This window comes from Bufo gargarizans, chromosome 1 (assembly GCF_014858855.1).
Source record: "Bufo gargarizans isolate SCDJY-AF-19 chromosome 1, ASM1485885v1, whole genome shotgun sequence".
Classification (NCBI taxonomy): Eukaryota; Metazoa; Chordata; class Amphibia; order Anura; family Bufonidae; genus Bufo; species Bufo gargarizans.
This window is the reverse complement of record NC_058080.1, coordinates 278,580,465-278,600,829: the sequence shown is the minus strand read 5'-3', so window position 1 is coordinate 278,600,829 and position 20,365 is coordinate 278,580,465. Positions and strand designations below refer to the sequence as shown.

At 51.7% G+C, this 20,365-nt stretch overlaps 1 protein-coding gene across 3 annotated transcripts in view; it reads left to right on the top strand.

Moving 5' to 3' along the window:
- NUP98 (nucleoporin 98 and 96 precursor) overlaps positions 1–7,185 on the top strand; it is a 33,799-nt gene extending 26,614 nt beyond the window's left edge. For all 3 annotated transcript variants that reach the window (XM_044303993.1, XM_044303977.1, XM_044303986.1), the window contains exons 21-33: positions 495–674; positions 895–1,036; positions 1,481–1,889; positions 1,998–2,218; positions 2,302–2,571; positions 2,682–2,839; positions 2,921–3,064; positions 3,141–3,286; positions 4,113–4,334; positions 4,681–4,922; positions 5,342–5,496; positions 5,766–5,877; positions 6,338–7,185. In XM_044303993.1, the coding sequence (XP_044159928.1) occupies positions 495–674; positions 895–1,036; positions 1,481–1,889; positions 1,998–2,218; positions 2,302–2,571; positions 2,682–2,839; positions 2,921–3,064; positions 3,141–3,286; positions 4,113–4,334; positions 4,681–4,922; positions 5,342–5,496; positions 5,766–5,877; positions 6,338–6,546 (2,610 nt within the window). In that variant the 3' untranslated portion in view covers positions 6,547–7,185. The remainder of the gene's footprint in view (positions 1–494; positions 675–894; positions 1,037–1,480; positions 1,890–1,997; positions 2,219–2,301; positions 2,572–2,681; positions 2,840–2,920; positions 3,065–3,140; positions 3,287–4,112; positions 4,335–4,680; positions 4,923–5,341; positions 5,497–5,765; positions 5,878–6,337) is intronic.
- Positions 7,186–20,365: the final 13,180 nt, after the last annotated feature.

Here is a 20,365-nt window from a genome sequence, read left to right as displayed (position 1 = left end):
GAGCTGGGGCGGGTGTGGTCTGCAGTGCTCTCTAGTGGTCAGGCGGCTAATCCTCTGTCTGTACGGTTAGAGCCTGGTGGAGGAGGAGCTGGGGCGTGTATGGTCTGCAGTGCCCTCTAGTGGTCAGGCGGCTAATCCTCTGTAGTGTTAGAGCCTGGCGGAGGAGGAGCTGGGGCGTGTATGGTCTGCAGTGCCCTCTAGTGGTCAGGCGGCTAATCCTCTGTAGTGTTAGAGCCTGGCGGAGGAGGAGCTGGGGCGGGTGTGGTCTGCAGTGCTCTCTAGTGGTCAGGCGGCTAATCCTCTGTCTGTACTGTTAGAGCCTGGCGGAGGAGGAGCTGGGGCGGGTGTGGTCTGCAGTGCCCTCTAGTGGTCAGGCGGCTAATCCTCTGTCTGTCTGTACTGTTAGAGCCTGGCGGAGGAGGAGCTGGGGCGGGTGTGGTCTGCAGTGCCCTCTAGTGGTCAGGCGGCTAATCCTCTGTTGTCTGTACTGTTAGAGCCTGGCGGAGGAGGAGCTGGGACGGGCGTTGGAGTTGGACAGTGACATGGCGGACATCACCCAGGAGCCGCTCCTGGATTCAGCTGCTGACGATCAGGACATCACGGAGGAGCAGGAGCCGGTGTCTGCATCATCCCACATCGCATCGTCCCTGGGGGTCAACCCTCACGCCTTACAGGTTAGAGCCCTCATTATGGAGCGGTCCGCGCTGTGGCGCGTTATCGCGTCCGCAGGTTCGGTGGACGGCTGAAGTCTCTCAGGGTGACGTCACGGCGTCTCTCATTCATCGGGGACTTTGGATTCGGTGCAGAGGCCGAATCCCAGCCGACAAGTCCGTGCACTCGCCCGTATATTTTGGTCCAGAATATGAAGTCTTCTTCATCGTTCTTCTCTTTCAGGTGATGAAAGCTTCTCTGCTGTTGGAGGATGAGGGTGGTGATCTCGTCTCCCCCTTTGCCTGCTTCCGGCCGAGCACCCCTCAGGAGGTCCGGTCACCGCTGAGGTTTGTCCCAGCAGCGCAGTCTCCCCGGGCGTCCAGCGGTAAGTCCTCGGCTGACCTCCCCTAGGATTTACTAGAAGTTTTGTAAACTTTATCAAAACCTAGGTCAGAGTTCAGACACTGCCTAAAACCGACAACCGTTCTGTGTGTGATTAGCGGATCTGCACCGTGCGCGGATTGCTGCTGCGTGTCACCTCCATCCACGTGTAAATGACCACAGATCTGAGGAATCCGCGCACAGACGTGCAGGCGTTTTGCCCTGTCTGAACACTGCCTAAAGGGGTGCTCTGACTTTACCTCTGTTGAATTTTTATTTTTGAATTTTCAAGACCTCTGCTTGCTGCCATTCAGACCTGCAGTTTTCACTTTACTATGTGGAGAATAACTGACAGCAAGTGGAGATGTTGAAACCTGTGAAGAGCTGATACAAGCGGTATAGGATCCTAGTCCGCCATGTAACGTGATGCGCCTCTTCTTCTCTACAGGTCGTCTGCAGTCCAGGTTCTCCGGACCCTCAGTTCTGAAACAGAAGGACTCTCCGCTTCTTTCTCAGAGCCCCAAACCCCCCTCCTCCGCTCCGTGGCCGGCCCTGGGTCCTCTCTCTTCAGCGTTCATGATGCCGTCTCCTGTTCCGGAGACGCAGCTGAGAACGGTGGGGACCCGTCGTCAGCAGGGTCTGGTGCCGCTGGACAAGTCCGTGTCTGATGGAAAGGGCAAGCTGCTGATCGACATGTCTCTGTTCGTGGGACGCTCCTTCTCTGTGGGCTGGGGCCAGAACTGGACGCTGGCCCATAGTGGGGACATGCTGAGTGGGGCCAGGGAGAGGGAGGAGGCCGCCGGGAACATGGAGACCATGGACTACGGATTTCTTCCCAAACCGGTCTCTGCTAAATCGTAAGTAAGAAGAATGTCCAGTGTGAATACCTGCCACGGCTCCACGTATCTGAGGGGTCGCTGATGGCACCCAGCTTTCCTGGAATCTTACAAACCTTCTCTCCTCAGTCTTACAGAAACCCCCTTCAAGGTTCACCTGGAGAAGCTGAGTCTGGAGGAGAAGCGAACAGATCTGCAGTCCTACCTGATTCCTCTAGAAATCGCCTTGAAAAACAGTACGGTGCAGAGCGAGCGCTGTCCGCGGCTTGTGCCCAACCCTGGGAACTCTGCCATCCACGACTATGCCGGATGGGTCGGCGAGTTCTGTGCGGAGCCTGCACATGTGGAGCGTGAGTGCCTTTACCGCCCGGCCGTGTGTCTTCTGTCTTGTCTTCTGGTTCTCATGCTCCTCCTTCTCGTGTCTCCCTCGCAGCCGTGGTGAAGCAGTGGTGTTTAACGTGGACGCTCTGTAAGGCCCTGTGGGGTCGGCTCCGGGAGCTGGAGACCGGGCTGGATGACCTGAATGAGTATGTGGAGAGGCTGCACCGCAGGAAGGCCTTCTCTCATTGGCTGGCCGAGACGGCGGCGGAGCGCATTGAAGAGGAGGCGGCTCTGCACCTCCATGAGCGACCAGTCGAGGCCGTGTTCAGCTTCCTGACCGGCTGCCGTATTAGCGAGGCATGTCGGCTGGCTCAGAAATCTGGTGAGTGGTGTCCTACAGTGTACAGCTGTATTCACACAGGACCTTCTGTGCACTTACCTCCCCTGTAGGGCACATACCTGCTGTCTAACATCTCCTCCGTTTCTGCGCAGGTGATCACCGGCTCGCCATGTTGCTCTCTCAGCTGGTTGGCAGTCAGCAGGTTGTGGAGCTCAATGTCATGCAGCTGGTGGACTGGAGAAACCTGCAGGTGGACGCTTTCATCCAGGAGGAGCGGTTGAAGATCTATGCCTTGTTGTCGGCCACCCCGGTAAGTGCGCGTGCGCTGTAGGGTTTAGTGAGCGCTCCTGTCTGACTGCCAGCTGTTACCTGCGTTCCCTCCCTCCGCCAGGTGTGGCAGTCATCTGATAAGAGGAGCATTAATGTCTGCTCGGAGCTCGACTGGAAGCGGGCATTGGCCGTTCACCTCTGGTACATGCTGCCACCCACGGCCTCCATCTCCCAGGCTTTGCAGCAGTACGAGACCGCCTTTCAGGTAGGTGCCCACTGCCCGTATTACTTACCACATTAGACATCGTTCTGGTCATTGACCTCTGGCCTTTGTTATTTAGGAGTCAGAGGAAGGCACACGATATGCTGCTTACCCGCTCCCTGCCTACCTCGAAGGGCACGGCCTCCGTCTAGAAGCCATCGATGCAGATACTTCCGCTATCAAGAGAGATGTCTGCTTCCACCTCCTGAAGCTCTACAGCGACAGGTAAAACCTATGGCGCTTGTCTCTGGGACGTGAGGTGGGGGGGCATTGAGTGGCTGGCTGGCGCTTGTCTCTGGGACGTGGGGGGGTGGGGCAGCTGGCTGGCGCTTGTCTCTGGGAGGGGGCAGCTGGCTGGCGCTTGTGTCTGGGAGGGGGCAGCTGGCTGGCGCTTGTCTCTGGGACGGGGAGGGGGCAGCTGGCTGGCGCTTGTCTCTGGGACGGGGAGGGGGCAGCTGGCGGGCGCTTGGCTCTGGGACGGGGAGGGGGCAGCTGGCTGGTGCTTGTCTCTGGGACGGGGCAGCTGGCTGGCGCTTGTCTCTGGGACGGGGAGGGGGCAGCTGGCTGGCGCTTGTCTCTGGGACGGGGCAGCTGGCTGGCGCTTGCCTCTGGGACGTGGGGGGGCAGCTGGCTGGCGCTTGCCTCTGGGACGTGGGGGGGCAGCTGGCTGGCGCTTGCCTCTGGGACGTGGGGGGGCAGCTGGCTGGCGCTTGCCTCTGGGACGTGGGGGGGCAGCTGGCTGGCGCTTGCCTCTGGGACGGGGAGGGGGCAGCTGGCTGGCGCGTGTCTCTGGGACGGGGAGGGGGCAGCTGGCTGGCGCTTGTCTCTGGGACGTGGGGGGGCAGCTGGCTGGCGCGTGTCTCTGGGACGTGGGGGGGGGGGGGGCAGCTGGCTGGCGCTTGCCTCTGGACCGTGGGGGGGGGGGGGCAGCTTCTGGCGCTTGCCTCTGGAACGTGGCGAGGGGGCAGCTGGCTGGCGCTCGACTCTCTAAGCCGGTAGAAGCTGGATGCAATCTGCTCACACGCTGTCTGTCCATTTTACATTTCCGTAGGTGTTATGATCTTCGGCAGCTCTTGGACCCCCGGAGCGTGACCCCGGACCCCCTGGACTACCGTCTGAGCTGGCATCTGTGGATGGTCCTGCAGGCGCTGAATTACACGCACCTCTCGGAGCAGAGCCAGGGGCTGCTGCACGCCAGTTACACCGAGCAGCTGGAGAACGTGGGCCTCTGGGAGTGGGCCATATTTGTGATGCTTCACGTGCCCAATGCCGTGTGAGTTACTGTGCAGTCTTATGTTGTACACGCAGTAATATACTTCAAGATCTCTGCTGACGCTCTATACTGAGCTAGTGCTCACAGCTGAGGGTTCGTTACAATGTACCAGTGTAGACTGATCATAGCAGTGACACAAATGGTCCCCCTCCTGTCCTGAGCACCACAGCAATGCATGCTGGGGCACCACAGGCTGTGGGGTGTCGGCGGGGACTTGTTCCACATGTAATACAGTCCCAGTCCTTGTTGAATTGTCATCTTCGGCCTTTCTTCCTTTACTATGCCTGGGTTGGGTGGGATGTAGAAGACACCTTCCTGTGGAGTATAACTCCTATTCTTTCTCCAGCATCCGAGAGACCTCGGTCCGGGAGCTGCTGAACAGACACTGTACCCTGAGGGAGACTCGCGAGACGCTGACCAAGGAGAAGTTCCTGATAGAGAAGCTCTGCATCCCTGCCGAATGGATCTACGAAGCCAAAGCTATCCGTGCCAGGAGAGATGAAGACCACCACAGGGAGGCGCTCTACTTATTACGGGCCGGACACTGGAACCAGTGCCACAGGCTGGTGTGCCGGCACCTGGCGTCAGGTAAGCACTCTGTGGTCAGGGGAGCTGTCAGCAAGGTCATCAAGGACTGGCCTTGCTGACGGGCTCCCTTTTTATAGTAAATGCTCTCAGCCTGGCACCTGTTAGAACCGTACACAAGACTGTGAGACGCAGGGCCACGCTGAGAAGGGACACGGCTGTAAGCTGCCGCTCCGCCATCCGCAGCAGAACCCCTCGGGGTGTGTCCACATTGGCCTTGGTCCGTCATACCTTCACCTCATTCCAGTTTTGAAATATTGGGGGTGCAGTGGGTGTGGCCAGCTATGTAAATGAGGTTTGCTCCAGTAAGAGGGTGGAGTGGTAAACTGGGAGGCGTTGGGTTTAAGGATGAGACAAATCCGTCAAATATCTGGTGACCCGGGAGCCGAGAATCCTGGGTAATGTCCGCTTTCCTCCTCCAGACGCCATCATCAATGAGAACTACTCCTACCTGCGCAGCTTCCTGGACGAGCTCTCGCGGCCGGAGAACTGTGTGCACATCCAGGGCTGGGACACGGCCGGCCAGGTCTACATGGACTACATCGGCGTCATCGAGATGCTGAACCAAATCCGACAGGTGAGGGCAGACAGGGCATGTTGGGAGTTGTAGTTTTACAAAAGCTGCAGGTTGGAGTGAATTTGAAGAGGAGGAGGATGAAGCTGCAGCACAGTGTGTGAGAGGGGGGGATCTGGGAATGACATCTGATTGGCTGTGGGATGGATCGGTCTGACATCCGGAGGAGCCGCCCACTTCGCTGCTGAGGGGAAGACCCAGAATCTGCAGGTCGGGCTTCATGACGCGCTCAGGATTGGGGGGGTTTCACATTTTCTTCCCGTTTTTTGCAGAACGAATCTTCCGGCTGTGAACTTGAACGACTGCACATGAAAGTGACGTCCGTCTGCAACCGGGTCGATCAGATCCAATGCTGCAACTCCAAAGATCGGCTGGCGCAGTCTGGTGAGTGGCCGAGCCCTGGCGGGGGGGGGATGAGCGCAGCCCGCTAGCTGATCGCCGCTGCTTGGGGATACTGGGCATAGGGCCACCGCCCGCAGTCACTCCCCTATATAGGATTGTGTCCCACTTTACAGAAGGAATAGGGACTTCAATGTCATCTTCGTGCTTTGTAATCTGTGTTCTCTACGATACATCCTGCAGGGTAAAGTATGGGGGTTTACACTCTGGTTCTCTTGACTACATCTAGTTCTATGTGGAAGCCTCCATTCTTTACACTGCAAGATGAAACCAAGGTAAACACCCTGCCGTGCTGGAACCACTTATTAGTGCAGCAGTGCATACAACACCCTTAGAGCAGCTCTCGCGGCGGGGGATGGGAGGGGTCCGGTGGCGGGGCAGGAGCGGCCAGGGGTCCTGGGTGGTTCTTTACAGCCTGACACTAACTGACTTTATTCACCTCCAGAAATGGCGAAACGCGTGGCGAACATCCTGCGCGTCGTCCTGCGTCTACAGCACTCCCCTGAATCGGACGACTCTGAGCTCCCGCGCGTCCCCCTCAGACTGCTCGCCCCCCACATTGGCCGATTACCGATGCCGGAGGACTACGCCCTGGAGGAGCTGCACAGCCTCACCCAATCCTATCTACGAGAACTCACCGTGGGCGGCCAGTAGGGTCCAGTGCGCAGACAACATGGAGGATGTTGTGAGTCCTGCGCAGGAGCCGCTGAATCGGGCTGGTCACCCCGTGTCAGAAATATACACCTGTGTCCACGTCCACTCTTTGTATAGTCTTCTTATGTACAGTGTTACGCCCCAGGCGGGGGAGGGGGGGATTTGTTCTTGATATTTCTCTCCGTGTTTCGAATTTGCCAAAATAGTCCGAGTGGTCGTTGTCTCCCGCAGTAGTGGAGCGCCGCTCGGCTGTGGCCCCTGGATGTACACGTGGGACGTGTCGGCTCCTTATTTTATCAATTATGTGTTAGGGGAGCTGCCGCCCTCCTGCTGGTTCCTCTGCTCTCCTTGCTGATGTTTTCATTCTGAACTGATTGTTGGAAGTTTCTATATATTATTTTTCCCTCTGCCCAAACATCAGCAGCCTCGTCCGTGCCCGGGCAGAGGCGTCGGACTCGCCTCTAGCCAGTGGTGCCCCCTGCTGGTGGTGTGAGTGACTGGCCGCGCGCTTGTGTCCGAGTGTTTCCGCATGAATCTGGTCACGTGGTTTTTATTCAGAGCTTATTATGAGGCCGAAAATTAATAAATATTCTAGATTTTTGTTTTTCTGAGATTTTTAATAAAACCTTTACGATTTGAGTCCGTTTTGTATTTTTCCATTTCATCCACCATGACGGCCCACAATGAGATTGACCCTTGACCTCTGTAGGGGCAGGAACACAGTGTTTAAGAACCCCCCACCCCTCCACCTCCTCAGTGCTTTCCTGCCCCTACAGGGGCCAACACGTGGAGAGGATCCTCCTTTAAGGAGGATAACAGCTTTATTTCTTTACAGGTTTCTCCAGCTGGCCTCCCGCGGCATGGGCTAAGGCTGGCCAGCTTGGAGCATCAAGGACCCTCGTCTTGGCTTATGCCGAGGCCTGCGGTCCTCCCATACCTTTTGAACTTCCTTCCCTCCTTTGGGAAGCAGTCGGGGGTGCCGGCTTCACTGGACATCTCGCGCGCTGCGCTCGGCGTCCCTTCCTCCTGGAGGCGGGCCGAGTGTTTTGCCCCTGTGAAGCTGGTCAGGACAGGCGGAATTTTTAATGAACAAAAATGTCTGCCTAAGTATCCTAATTAGTAATTAACTAATTAAGCCCCTACCCCATATAACCCGGCCCCAACTGGACGGGGTTGCTTTATAACAAGTAAATGACAATAAATCATACAAGGGGAGGGAAATTTGTGTGCTGCTGTTAGGACTAAGGGAAAACAAATTTACGTCAACATTGACGCTTCCCTTTTGTCCTAACCAGCAGCACAAGTGGGAAAGTAGCAAGAAACCTCACCCAAATTGGGAGGGCTCCCCACTCCCCTCTCAGGAGAGGTCGGCACTTAAAACGGATTGTCCAAAGGCCATTCCCTCCGCCTGTCTAGCCTCTAGACGATAATGTGAGATGAAGGTGTTCAGAGAACTCCACGAAGCGGCTGCACAAATCTGATCTAAGGGGATCAGTTTCTTCTCTGCATAAGAGGTGGATACAGCCCTGGTAGAATGGGCGGAGACAAAGGAAGGAGGCGTCAAATCTTGGGACAGAAAGGCCAGACGGATTGCTTCTTTAATCCACTGCTCAGAGTGGGTTTGGAGGCCTTCAGTTCTTCCCTGCATAGTTCAGAAGGAGGTTTTCCGATCTTCTAAATTCGCTTGTTCTGTCCAAATATATTCTAAGACCTCTTGAGATGTCCAATGTACTGAGCCTTTCCTCCTCGGGAGAAGCCGCAGCCGGTGAAAAAGTGGGCAGACATATCGTCTGATTGATATTAGAAAAAGTAGGAACCTTTGGTAAAAAGGTTGGCAAAAACCTTAACAGGACCTTGTCCTGAAGGATCTTTTAAATAGGGCTCAGAAGCCCCAGAGCCTGAAGTTCCCCAACTCTCTTAGCTGATGTGACAGCTAGTAAGAATGTGATCTTTAGGGATAGGAACCTCAAGTCCACCTCATTCAAAGGCTCAAAGGGGGGGGGGACACATAACCCTTTTAGAACCACCGTTAAGTCCCACTGTGGGATTGGTCTCAGGATTCTGGGTTTAAGCCTCTCGGCTCCCTTCAGGAACCTCTTGATTAGGGGGTCCTGAGAAATCTGTCTGCTAAGGCATGCCGATAAGGCAGAGACGTGAGCTCAGAGTAGATTAGCTTAGACCCTTGTCTAGACCATCCTGGAGGAATTGTAGAATAGCGGAGAGAGGAGGGTCTGAGGCAACTACCTCTCTGTTATTACACCATTGCAGGAATATTCTGTAGATTCTAGAATACTTCTTGCTTGTAGATTCCGCTCTGGAGTGAGATTGTTCTCAGGACCTCCACAGATAACACTCTAGCTTCTAGAAGGGACCTGTCAATCTCCAGGCTGTCAGATTTAGCCTCCTCAGATCTAGACAGAGACCTGTGTCCTGATACACAAGGTCCTGTATTAGGGGAAGTCTCCAATAATTGCCCTGACTCCTCTTCATGAGCTGGGTGAACCAAGACCTCTTTGGCCAGAATGGCATGATGGCAATCACTGAGGTCTGGTCTTGCTTGATCTTCATCAATACCCTCGGTATCATGGAAATTGGAGGGAAAATGTATGCCAGCCTGAACCTCCACGTTATGGACAGAGTGTCTATCCCTACCGGGTTGTCCTCCCTGTACAGGGAACAGAATCTGCTCACCTTGGCGTTCAATTGGGTAGCCATCAGGTCGATTTCCGGGGTGCCCCACCGCTGGACAATCATAGAGAAGATACTCTTGTTCAGTGACCATTCCCCTGGAACCGGTAGACCCCGACTCAGGCGATCTTCCACTACATTGAGATCCCCTTTGATATGGACTGCCATTAGGTGGGATAGGTTGATCTCTGCCCAAGAGAGAATAGAACCCACCTCCCTCAGGAGGGTTAGGGATTTCGTCCCTCCCTGTCTGTTTAGGTAAGTGACCACAGTAGTGTTGTCTGTCTGGACTCTGACCGCAGATGAGAGGAGCAAAATGAAGGGGGGCTAGTTTGACCGCTCTCAGCTCTCTCCAGTTGGATGAGAGGATTTTCTCCTGGGGATTCCAAGTACCTCGTACTAGGTTGTCCTCCAGATGGGCCCCCCAGCCCAGCAGAGAAGCGTCCGTGGTCAATGTGACCCAACAAGGTTGGATCAGAGACTTCCCATCCTTTTAGGTTCTTCCACCACTTGAGCGAAGAATCGTTAATTTCTAACAATTTGTTTTCCCTTAGTCCAAACAGTGGCACAGATGGGGTATTCTGCCCCTGTGGACTGGTTAGGACAGGTGGAAGTTTTAATGAAACATAAAAAAAAAAAACTGGCATGCACACACCCTCCCTGCCCCCAATAAAGAGGGGTGTGACCCTCAGAACCCTGTGTATTTACAAGTAGACAACATAACCACAATCAATAAACAAAAGGGGGGGGGAATTTGTGTGCCACTGTTAGGACTTAGGGAAAACAAATTATCGTTAGAAATTAACGATTCCCTTACGTCCTAACCAGTGGCACAGATGCGGATTTAGCAAGTAGAAACCCCCATGGGAGGGTCCTCATGCCTGGCGGAAGATAACACTGTCCGGCCAAATGAGGAATAACTATGTATTCTAATATCCACTCTATAGTGTGAGATAAAAGTGGAGTGAGAACTCAAAGAAGCTGACTTACAGATCACGTCCAATGGGATCGAGCTTCTCTCTGCAAAAGAAGTGGCCACTGCTCGAGTAGAGTGGGCCCTTACAAATTCAGGGGGCTTCGAGCCCTGAGACATATAAGATTCCTGAATTGCCTCTTTAATCCAGCGACTGATGGAGGGCTTAGAGGCTTTCCTCCCCTTATGGGTACCGGAAAAAAGGATAATGAGGTTTTCATCCTTCCTAAATACCTTGGAGCGTTCCAGGTAAATCCTTAGACATCTCGCAATGTCGAGGGTATGGAGCGCTCTTTCCTCAGAGGAGGGGGATGGAGCCAATGTTGGTAGGGAGATCACCTGGTTAATATTGTCAAAGGAAGGAACCTTTGGGATGAAGGTAGGTAAAAATTTGAGGAGTACCCGATCCTGCAGGAACTTCGTATAAGGCTCAAAGGCAGAAAAGGTCTGGAGTTCCCCAACTCGCTTTGCAGAGGTAACAGCCAACAAGAAGGCGATCCTCCAGGTCAGGAACCTGAATCCCGCCTCCTCTAGGGGCTCAAAGGGGGGAGATGATAACCCCCTGAGCACGACCGATAAATCCCAAACAGGGATAGGTCTGATTACTGTAGGCTTTAATCTTGAGGCTCCCTTCAGGAATCTCTTGATAAGGGGGTCTTGAGAAACAGCTCTGTTGAGACGAACAGAGATTGCTGAAATCTGCACTTTAAGGGTAGCGGGTGATGGCCCCTTGTCCAGACTGTCCTGTAGAAATTGGAGAATTATCGGGATGGAAGCTTCAGCGGATGTTTGCTGATGCCTAGAACACCAGGATGAAAAAATCTTCCAGATTCTGGAGTAGGCCTTATTGGTAGCTTCTGATCTGGAGTGCTCCATAGTTCTCAAGACAGACCCCGATAGCCCTTCTATCCTTGGAAGGGGCTGATCAACCCCCAGGCCGTCAGGTTGAACATTTGAAGATTTGAGGAGACCTGGGTGCCCCCCCGACACCAGTCCTCTCTCTGGGGGAAGCCTCAGAAATTGACCCTGACTCATCTGTAAGAGTTGGGTAAACCAAGCTCTTTTCGGCCAGTATGGGATAATGGCGATAACTGATACTTGGTCCTGCCTGATTTTCATCAAGACCCTTGGTATCAAGGAATTTGGAGGGAAGATGTAGACCAGCCTGAACCTCCATGGGATTGACAGTGCATCTATTGCCACCGGGTTGTCCTCCCTGTAAAGGGAGCAATACCTCTCCACCTTGGTGTTGAACCTCGTTGCCATGAGATCGATCTCTGGCATGCCCCACCTGAGCGTTATCTCCTTGAAGACCTCTGGATGAAGTGACCATTCTCCGGTTGGAAGACCTCGGCTCAAGCGATCCGCAATCACATTGTGAACTCTGCGAATGTGAACGGCTGATAAGTGGGTGAGGTTCAATTCTGCCCAATCCCAAATCACCCCTATCTCTCTCAGGAGACTTTGTGACCTTGTGCCTCCCTGCTTGTTGATGTACAGCACAGCGGTCATGCTGTCTGACTGTACCTTTACTGCCTTCCCTCGAATGACGGGAGCAAAATGAAGAAGAGCTAGCCTGATTGCTCTGATCTCCAGAAGATTCGATGACAATAACCTCTCCTGAGGTGTCCAAGTTCCCTGGACTGTCTTGTCCTGAAGATGCGCACCCCAGACTACTAGGGATGCGTCTGAAGTAAGTATGATCCAAGAGGGCTCGATCAGGGACTTGCCGTCCGTGAGGTGGGACCACCACCTTAGAGAGGATCGGACTTTGTAAGGCAGGGAGAGCACCGAATTGAGTCCCACTGGACTGTGATTCCACTTGGCTAATACTGCCGACTGGAGCAGACGTAGATGCCATAAAGCCCAAGGTACCGCCTCTGCGGTAGAGGACATTAGTCCCAACATCCCCATCCACGTTCGAATTGTCACCTGTTTTGGTACAGAGAGAGAACGGGCTGACTGTTGAACGGATTGCCTTCTTTCGGGAGTGAGATGAATTGTCATCCTGACAGAATCCACCATGAACCCCAGGAACCTTACCGAGGTGGCTGGTTAAAGTTGGGATTTGTCCCAATTGATTACCCATCCTAACTGATATAGGAATGTAACAGCCTGTTGGATGTGTTGGGACAGGATCGCTTGGGAAGGGGCTCTGAGGAGCCAGTCGTCCAGGTATGGAACTATACTCAAGCCTTGAAGCCTTAGTGCGGCCACCACAGAGACCACCACGTTGGTGAAGGTGTGTGGGGCTGAAGAAATCCCAAACGGGAGGGCCACAAACTGAAAATGCTTTAGGACCCCCCCGATGTTTACCGCGATCCTTAAGAATCTTCTGGACCCAGGATGGATGGGAATATGGAGATAAGCATCCTTGAGGTCTAAGGTTGCCAAGAAATCTCCCGGCATAAGAAGATTGGTCACTGACTGGATAGTTTCCATACGGAACTTCTTTTGTCTTATGAAACGGTTGAAGAACCTCAGATCTATAATCATCCTCCAACCTCCGGTACTCTTGGGTACCAGGAAAACTGGGGAGTAGATACCTGTTCCCCTCTCTTGGAGAGGAACCTCTTCATCCGCCAGTCTCCTGATGGTTTTGGTACCAGAAAGATGGGGGAATAAACCCCCCGCCGCCATTCGCGAGGAGGAACCTCCTCTAATGCTCCTTTCTGTATATACTGGAGAACCGAGTCTTCCAGGATTAATTGTTTGTCGGGTGCTAAAGTCCTTGTTAGGACAAACTTGTCCCGAGGAAGGGAAATTAAATCTATTGTGTACCCTGACGCTATCACCTGTAGCACCCAAGGGTCTGGAATTTTTTGCATCCAAAAACTTTTGAATAGACTCAAACGTCCACCGACTGGGGAACTGAAAACTGGTCCTTCCTCTGGGACACTGGGGGGAGGGGGAGGGGGATTGACGGGCTGTGGAGAGTCGTAGATCATCCCTGCGGTTTCCACGACCGCGACCCCTACCTCTCTTACTACTTTCAGAACGCCTCTGGGTTCTGTCTCCCACCCTAAAATCTTCCTCCTCCTCCTCTACCCCTTCCTCGACCCCGAAAGGAATGCTGGGGGAGGGATTTACCCTTCTTGTCCGCTAAGTTCTCCATGAGAGAATCTAATTCAGAACCAAACAATCTACCTGGTTCATAGGGAAGGGAGCAAAGGTTAAACTTGGACGTGTTGTCTGCCGCCAATAGTTTCAACCAGAGTGGGCGCCTACTGGCTGAGGAAAGCGCCATAGACTTGGCCGCTAATTTTAATTGTTGTTGGGAGGAATCTGTTAGGAAATCAATCCCCATTAGGAGAGTTTTGAATTGGTCCAGGATGTCGTTCCGGGCAACCCCAGAATCCAAGTCTGATTGGATTCTGAGTGTGCGTGCACGGATGAACTCTGATACTTCAGAGCACGCTATAGCAACTGAGGCAGAGGCAGCCGAGTAGTTGCGTCTAAGCGTGCACTCTGCTCGTCTGTCTAGGGGGTCCTTTAGGTTGCTGCCATCGTCTGAGGAGACTAGGGTTCTTTTGGAGAGCTTCGATATGGCCATATCCACCTTTGGAGGTGGAACCCAAACTAAGGAATCCGCATCCTGAAGAGGGAACATTAGTTTAAATCTCTTTGTTAACACTGGCCCCTTCTCCGGGTGTTTCCACTCGGTTGCCATTAATTTCTCTAAAGACTCGTCCACTTTAAAGGCCCTTGGCCCCCTAGAGGTGGACTGTGGAGCTTCCCCTTGCTCAACATCATGGTCCCTCGACCTGATGGAGTGTAACAGTCTTTGAGTTTTTTCGGCCGGAAAGACGTATCAATGAACTGTTTCATCCATGAAAACATATCCACCACCGTTGGTTCTGGGTCCGCTGGTCTGGGACGGCAGCCTGGGCATCGGTGGAATTCGTATGAATCCGGTAATGGGGTGCTGCAGCTGGAGCAGGCGAGATGTTTCTGCTTCTGGGTAGATTTGCCTAAGACACAGACAACAGAATAAGAATTTGGACCCAAAATGGTACAAAAAAAGGAGAGCAGTACCTTACCGTGAGGTGGCGATGCCATCTTAGAAGAAAGCAAGGTGACTTCAAGGAAAACTTCCTGAGCGCAGGAGTAATCAACAGCAGAAGTCAGTTGAGCTCAGAAAACTGAGAGCAACATTGACCTGCCTTAAATAGCACAAGGGGGAGGAGTTTATAATCACTCCCCCACCCAGGGGGTGGATTTCCAGGTTAAAGGGTACAATTTTAATAAAAATAACATAACCTCCCTAATTCCCCCCATTAGGTGCCCCAGCAAAACTGAGGGCACGAACTTAAGGGTATTTTTTAAACAGGGAAGCGCTGAACACAGCGCTGGAGGTCGGAGCTGCGGACCGGAAGTGACGTCAATGACGCACTTCCGGTACTCGCGAGACGCCGGAGGAGCGAAGCGACTGCTTCAGCGGCACACGAGGTGAGAGGCAGGGGTAGTGCAAACAGCAGCCATCTCCCCCCTGCATCTGATATGACTGAACACAGATGGGCTCCAAAGTGATCCACCGGAGGCACGCTCCCACCGAGGTAGGAGAGGGCAGGCTCAGGATACCTAGAAAAAACAAAGGGCAGAATTAAAGATTATAATAACCATCTTAAACTCTATGGCTAATTATGGGAGACTCCAGTAAGGAGTCTAGCCTGTCCTGGAGTCCACAGGACAATAAAAAAGCAACCCCGTCCAGTTGGGGCCGGGTTATATGTGGTAGGGGCTTAATTTGTTAATTACTAATTAGGATACTTAGGCAGAAATTTTTGTTCATTAAAAATTCCGCCTGTCCTGCCTGACCAGCTTCACAGGGGCAAATAACCCCCCCCCCCCCCCCCCACACTTGTGCTGCTGGTTAGGACGAAAGGGAAGAAGGGTTTCCCAGAGGACAAAGAATCAAAAAAGAAGCCCTTTCGTCAATTCCAGCCTCAGCAGAGATCCTACAGGGGGAAAGGGAAAACTGGCCGATGGAGCTATCCAAAAGGGGGGAGAGGAAGAGGCTTCATCCTCAATCCCCAGAATAGACAAAATAAACAGCAATGACGCCAGAGTAGGGGGGCGACTGATGGGTTTTCTATCTTCCTGGAAACAGGTAACCTCAAATCCCTGGGTTCTAAACGTAATCTCTCAGGGCTACAAGATAGAATTCACATCAGTCCCCCCAAGAAGATTCTGCATCTCACCCCAGCGCAAATCAGAACTTCCGAAAATTTGGCAGGGCGTCCAGGACCTCTTAGATCTAGGGGTAATTCAAAGGGTCCCTATCCCAGAGGAAAGGAGAGAGTTTTATTCCAGCCTCTTTTTAGTAAAAAAAACCAGACCAATCTTTTTGCACTATAATAAACCTAAAACCCCTAAACAGGTCTATTCTATACAGGAGGTTCAGGGTGGAAACCATCCCATCCACAATCCCTCTGATCCAGAAAGGGGCGTTCATGTCGTCAATCGATCTAAAGGACGCTTACTACCATGTCCCTAGTCATCATCTCTCCCAGAAATATCTAAGATTCGCTCTAATGGGACCGGACAGGTCGATCCATCACTTTCAATATGTTGCCCTCCCTTTCGGTATCCCAGGGTCTTCACAAAAGTCGTGGTAGAGATGGTGGCCTACCTTCGTCAGGAAGGAATCACAATTATCCCATATCTCGACGACTTCTTAATTCTGGGCAAGACAGAATCCGAAAACCTTCTGGCAACCCAAAGATTCTCGGAATTCTTAAAAAAATCTCGGCTGGATCATAAATATAAAAAAATCCACCCTAATCCCATCCAGAAGAATAAGGTTCCTGGGTGTGGAACTAAACTCATCCCTGTTGAAAACCTTCCTCCCTTAGGACAAGGCTACTGCGCTGACAGAAAAAATCTGAACGTTCCAGAGGCCTCGCAATTGCTCCATCCGAAAGGCCATGAGTCTCCTTGGAAGCCTAACCGCCTGCATTCCCTCGGTTGCATGGTGCCAAAGCCACACAAGGGTGATCCAGAGTTGGATCGTAAGTATTTGGGACGGAAAGCAAGTATGTTTAGACAGGAATTCCCGGATCCCACAGGCCGTAAAAACAGATTTAGATTGGTGGAAAGTAAAAAGAAGACTGCTCGGAGGCCTACAGTGGCAGAACCATCCGGCCGTTCAGGTAATCACGGACGCAAGCCTCGGAGGCTGGGGAGCAAAGATAGGAGATCATCTTCTGCAGGGTACCTGACCAGCCGAGATAAGAGACAGATCCTCCAACTACAGAGAGCTGTACGCAGTCCTGGAAGCGTTATAAAAGGAGAGAGTCTTTTAAAAGGGCAACACCTAAGAATAATGTCCGACAATACCACAACGGTGGCTTATCTGCGACACCAAGGAGGGACAAGGTCACGGCCTCTGGGTGCGATAGCAAGAAGAATCTTCTCCTGGGCAGAAGAGAACGCTTTATCTCTCTCCGCCATCCACCTAAGGGGCTGCGAAAATACAGTAGCAGACTTCCTGAGCAGAGAGACAATAGATCCAGGAGAATGGTCTCAACAGGAACAAGATCTCAGAAAGATGGGGCCGTCCGGAGGTAGACTTATTCGCCTCCAGGAGAAATACGCAGGTAGAATGTTTTTGCTCCCTAAACCTAGAAGACAGACCATGGGCAATTGATGCCCTATCAATACATTGGAATTGGAAACTAGCCTACGCCTTTCCCCCAATACCTCTATTACCTCGGGTTATCCAGAAGCTCCTAGGGGAACCAACTACTCTCATCCTAATAGTTCCTCTATGGCCAAAGAGGAGTTGGTTCTTCACTCTAAAACAGCTATCGCTGGAAGATCCGTGGGAGATTCCTTTCCAGAGGGACATTCTAGTCCAGGGCCCTCTTCTTCATCCAGACCCAGGTATATTCAAGCTGTCAGCCTGGATCCTGAGAGCGAGACGTTAAGAAGCAGGGGTCTTTCGGAAAAGCTGATACTTACTCTAAGGGCTAGTAGGAAAAAGGTGACTTCCTCCATCTACCTAAAGATCTGGAAGAAATTCTGTTCTTGGTTAGGAGTTGAGCGCCCAGACACCTCCTCTCCTCCCATCAATAGGATTTTAGACTTTCTACAGTGCGACCTAGTACTCCAAATTTCTGCTCTCAGCTCCTTCTACGACTGCAGCCTAGCCAATCACAGATGGATCGGGAGGTTCTTTAGAGCGGTTTCAAGATTGAGACCCTCTCTGAGATCCAGAGCTCCTACTTGGGATCTTAACATCGTCCTAGAAGGCCTAACAAAACCTCCCTTTGTACCATTGTCGGAAATCTCTTTAAAACACCTTTCCCTGAAGACTGCCTTTCTGATTGCAATCACCTCAGCCAGACATATTGGAGAGATCCAGGCCCTTTCTTGTAGAGAGCCCTACCTCCAGATCAGCAAAGATCACATCCGTCTAACTCTCGATCCAGGTTTCCTCCCTAAAGTAGTCTCTTCTTTTCTTCGAGAACAGGAGATCTTCCTACCCTCTATCCCTAAATCCGAGTATACAGGGTCTAGCGATAAGTTGCATCTCTTAGATGTTAGGGATACAGTTATCCATTACCTGGATTCTACCGAAGATTTTAGGGTTGATAACAATCTCCTTATTCAGTTTTCAGGAAGAAATAAGGGAAAGAAGCTTTGTTTTACTGCTGACAAAACTGCTGTGCTGAAGGCTGAGTTCTCGGGTCCATTGCTGAGTCTGTAGTGATGAACAAACGTAGAGGATGAAGTCCAGGAAGCTGCATTGCAGATGTCTAGGAGATCAACTTGCTGTCTTTCAGCCCAAGATGTAGAGGTTGCCCTCGTGGAGTGGGCCCTTAACGGCCGAGGCGGTTCTTTACCATCTAAGATATAGGACTCCGAGATGGTTGTTTTAATCCAACGACCCAGAGTGTCTTTTGAGGCTTTCATACCCTTCCTCGGACCAGAGAATAAAATGAACAAATTTTCTTCCTTTCGGAAATCTCTCAGCCTTTCAAGATAGCAAATTAATGCTCTACGAATGTCCAGAGTATGGAGTCTTCTTTCCTCATCTGACTTAGGGTCAGGGTAGAATACTGGAAGAACAGATTCTCTATTGATGTTAGTTGAAGACGCAAATGAAGGCATGGTTCTTAGTCTGACACCATTCGGCAAAATTTTCAAATATGGCTCTCTGGAGGACAAAGCCTGCAATTCCCCTAGCCTCTTTGCGCAAGTGATGGCAATGAGAAAAAGGATCTTGTAGGATAACCAGCTAAGATCCACTTCGGCAATAGGTTCAAAGGGAGGACCTGTAAGTCTATTTAGAACCAGTGATAATTCCCAGATGGGCATAGGCGGTCTCACAGAAGGCCTCAACTTCTTCAATGCTCTGAAATATCTTGCTATTAAAGCGTCACCTGCATATTGTCCATCTGTACAAGCATTAATGGCTGTCATGTGGACTCTTAATGTATTAGGCTTTAGGCCTTTTTCGTGCCCTTCTTGCAGGAATTGCAAAATGGAGTTGGTAGAGACTAGTAACTCTTTTTCCTGCAACCAGGAAGAAAACTTTCTCCATAATCTGTTGTAAACTGCAATAGTAGACTGCTTTCTGGAGGACAGTAAAGTAGAAATGACCCCATCTGAAAGGCCCTTCTCTTTTAATCTTTCCCTTTCAGGTGCCACACGGTTAAATGCAACTTGTTCAGTTGAGGATGGTAAAGGTCTTCCTGTAGAAGAAGATCCGGGTAAAGAGGCAAAGTCCAGTGATCGTTTTTCGAAAGTTGAGATACGGCAGAAAACCAAGCCCTGCGGGGCCAATATGGAGCTATTAGAATTGCTTCCGGTGCTTCTGAGAGGAGTTTCGGTATGATCTGAGGTAACATTGGTATGGGAGGAAACAGGTAGACAAACTTGTGGCTCCAATTCAGAGAGAAGGCATCCAGACAGTCGGGTCTGTCTGCTCTCCTGAGAGAACAAAACTTCAGGGCTTTCTTGTTCTTCCTCGTTGCAAACAGATCCCATTCTGGACGACCCCATTTCTCCACTATCTGGGCGAAATATTTCGGGTTCAATTCCCATTCTCCTGGGCACACCTTCTGTCGACTGAGTCGATCTGCTCTGATATTCTCGGAGCCCTTGATGTGAACTGCCACTAGGCTGTGTAGGACTGGCTCTGCCCAAGACATTATTTTGTCGCAAATGGACTGTAGAGAGAGACAACACGTTCCCCCTTGTTTGTTTACATAATATGCCGCCGTTGCGTTGTCCGTCTGCAGGAGAACTGATCTGTGGTAGAGATGAGGTTCGAAATGCTGCAGGGCTAGTTGAATGGCTTTCAATTCCCTGAAGTTTGAGGATCGCCTCATTGTGGTTGAAGGCCATTCCCCTTGAATCTACCGATCTCCCATGTGCGCACCCCAACCTTTGCGGGAAGCATCTGTGGTTATCACTACTCTTTGAATGACTCAGAAATCTTTTCCTTTTTCCAGATTTTCTTCTCTTGTCCACCAAAGCAGCCCCCTGCGTGTTGCACATGATATCTTCGTCATAGTGGTCAGTGATTTGGGATTCTTGTCCCAACAGTGAAGAATCTCTCTTTGCAGGTCTCTCATATGAGCCTTCGCCCATGGCACCGCCTCTATAGCAGCTGTCAATAACCCGAGGGTACTCATCGCCGAACGGATGGATATCTTCGTTGTAGAGATCAACAACTGAATTCTGCGAATGATCTGAGCCACTTTGAGAGGAGGAAGAAATACCTTCATTACTTCTGAGTCTAATAAAAGACCCAGGAACTGGATTCTCGTAGTGGGGACCAGCTGCGACTTCTTTTGGTTGACAATGAACCCGACTTGCTGAAGTAGATTCAGAGCAGTGTGAAGATCCGATCTCAGAACCTCCTCGGAAGCTGCAATAAGCAACCAGTCGTCCAGATATGGCACTATCCTTAGACCTTGAACCCTCAGAGCTGCAATAAGGACGACCACCACCTTCGTAAAGATACGAGGTGCCGGAGATAGCCGGAAGGGAAGGGCCCTGAACTGATAGTGCCAAATCCGACCTAGAGTCTTGACCGCAACCCTGAGAAATCTCGATTCTTTGTGGATAGGTATATGAAGGTATGCATCTTTTAGATCTATAGATGCCATCACCTCCCCAGGTTGCAGGATGCTCAGCACAGATCTT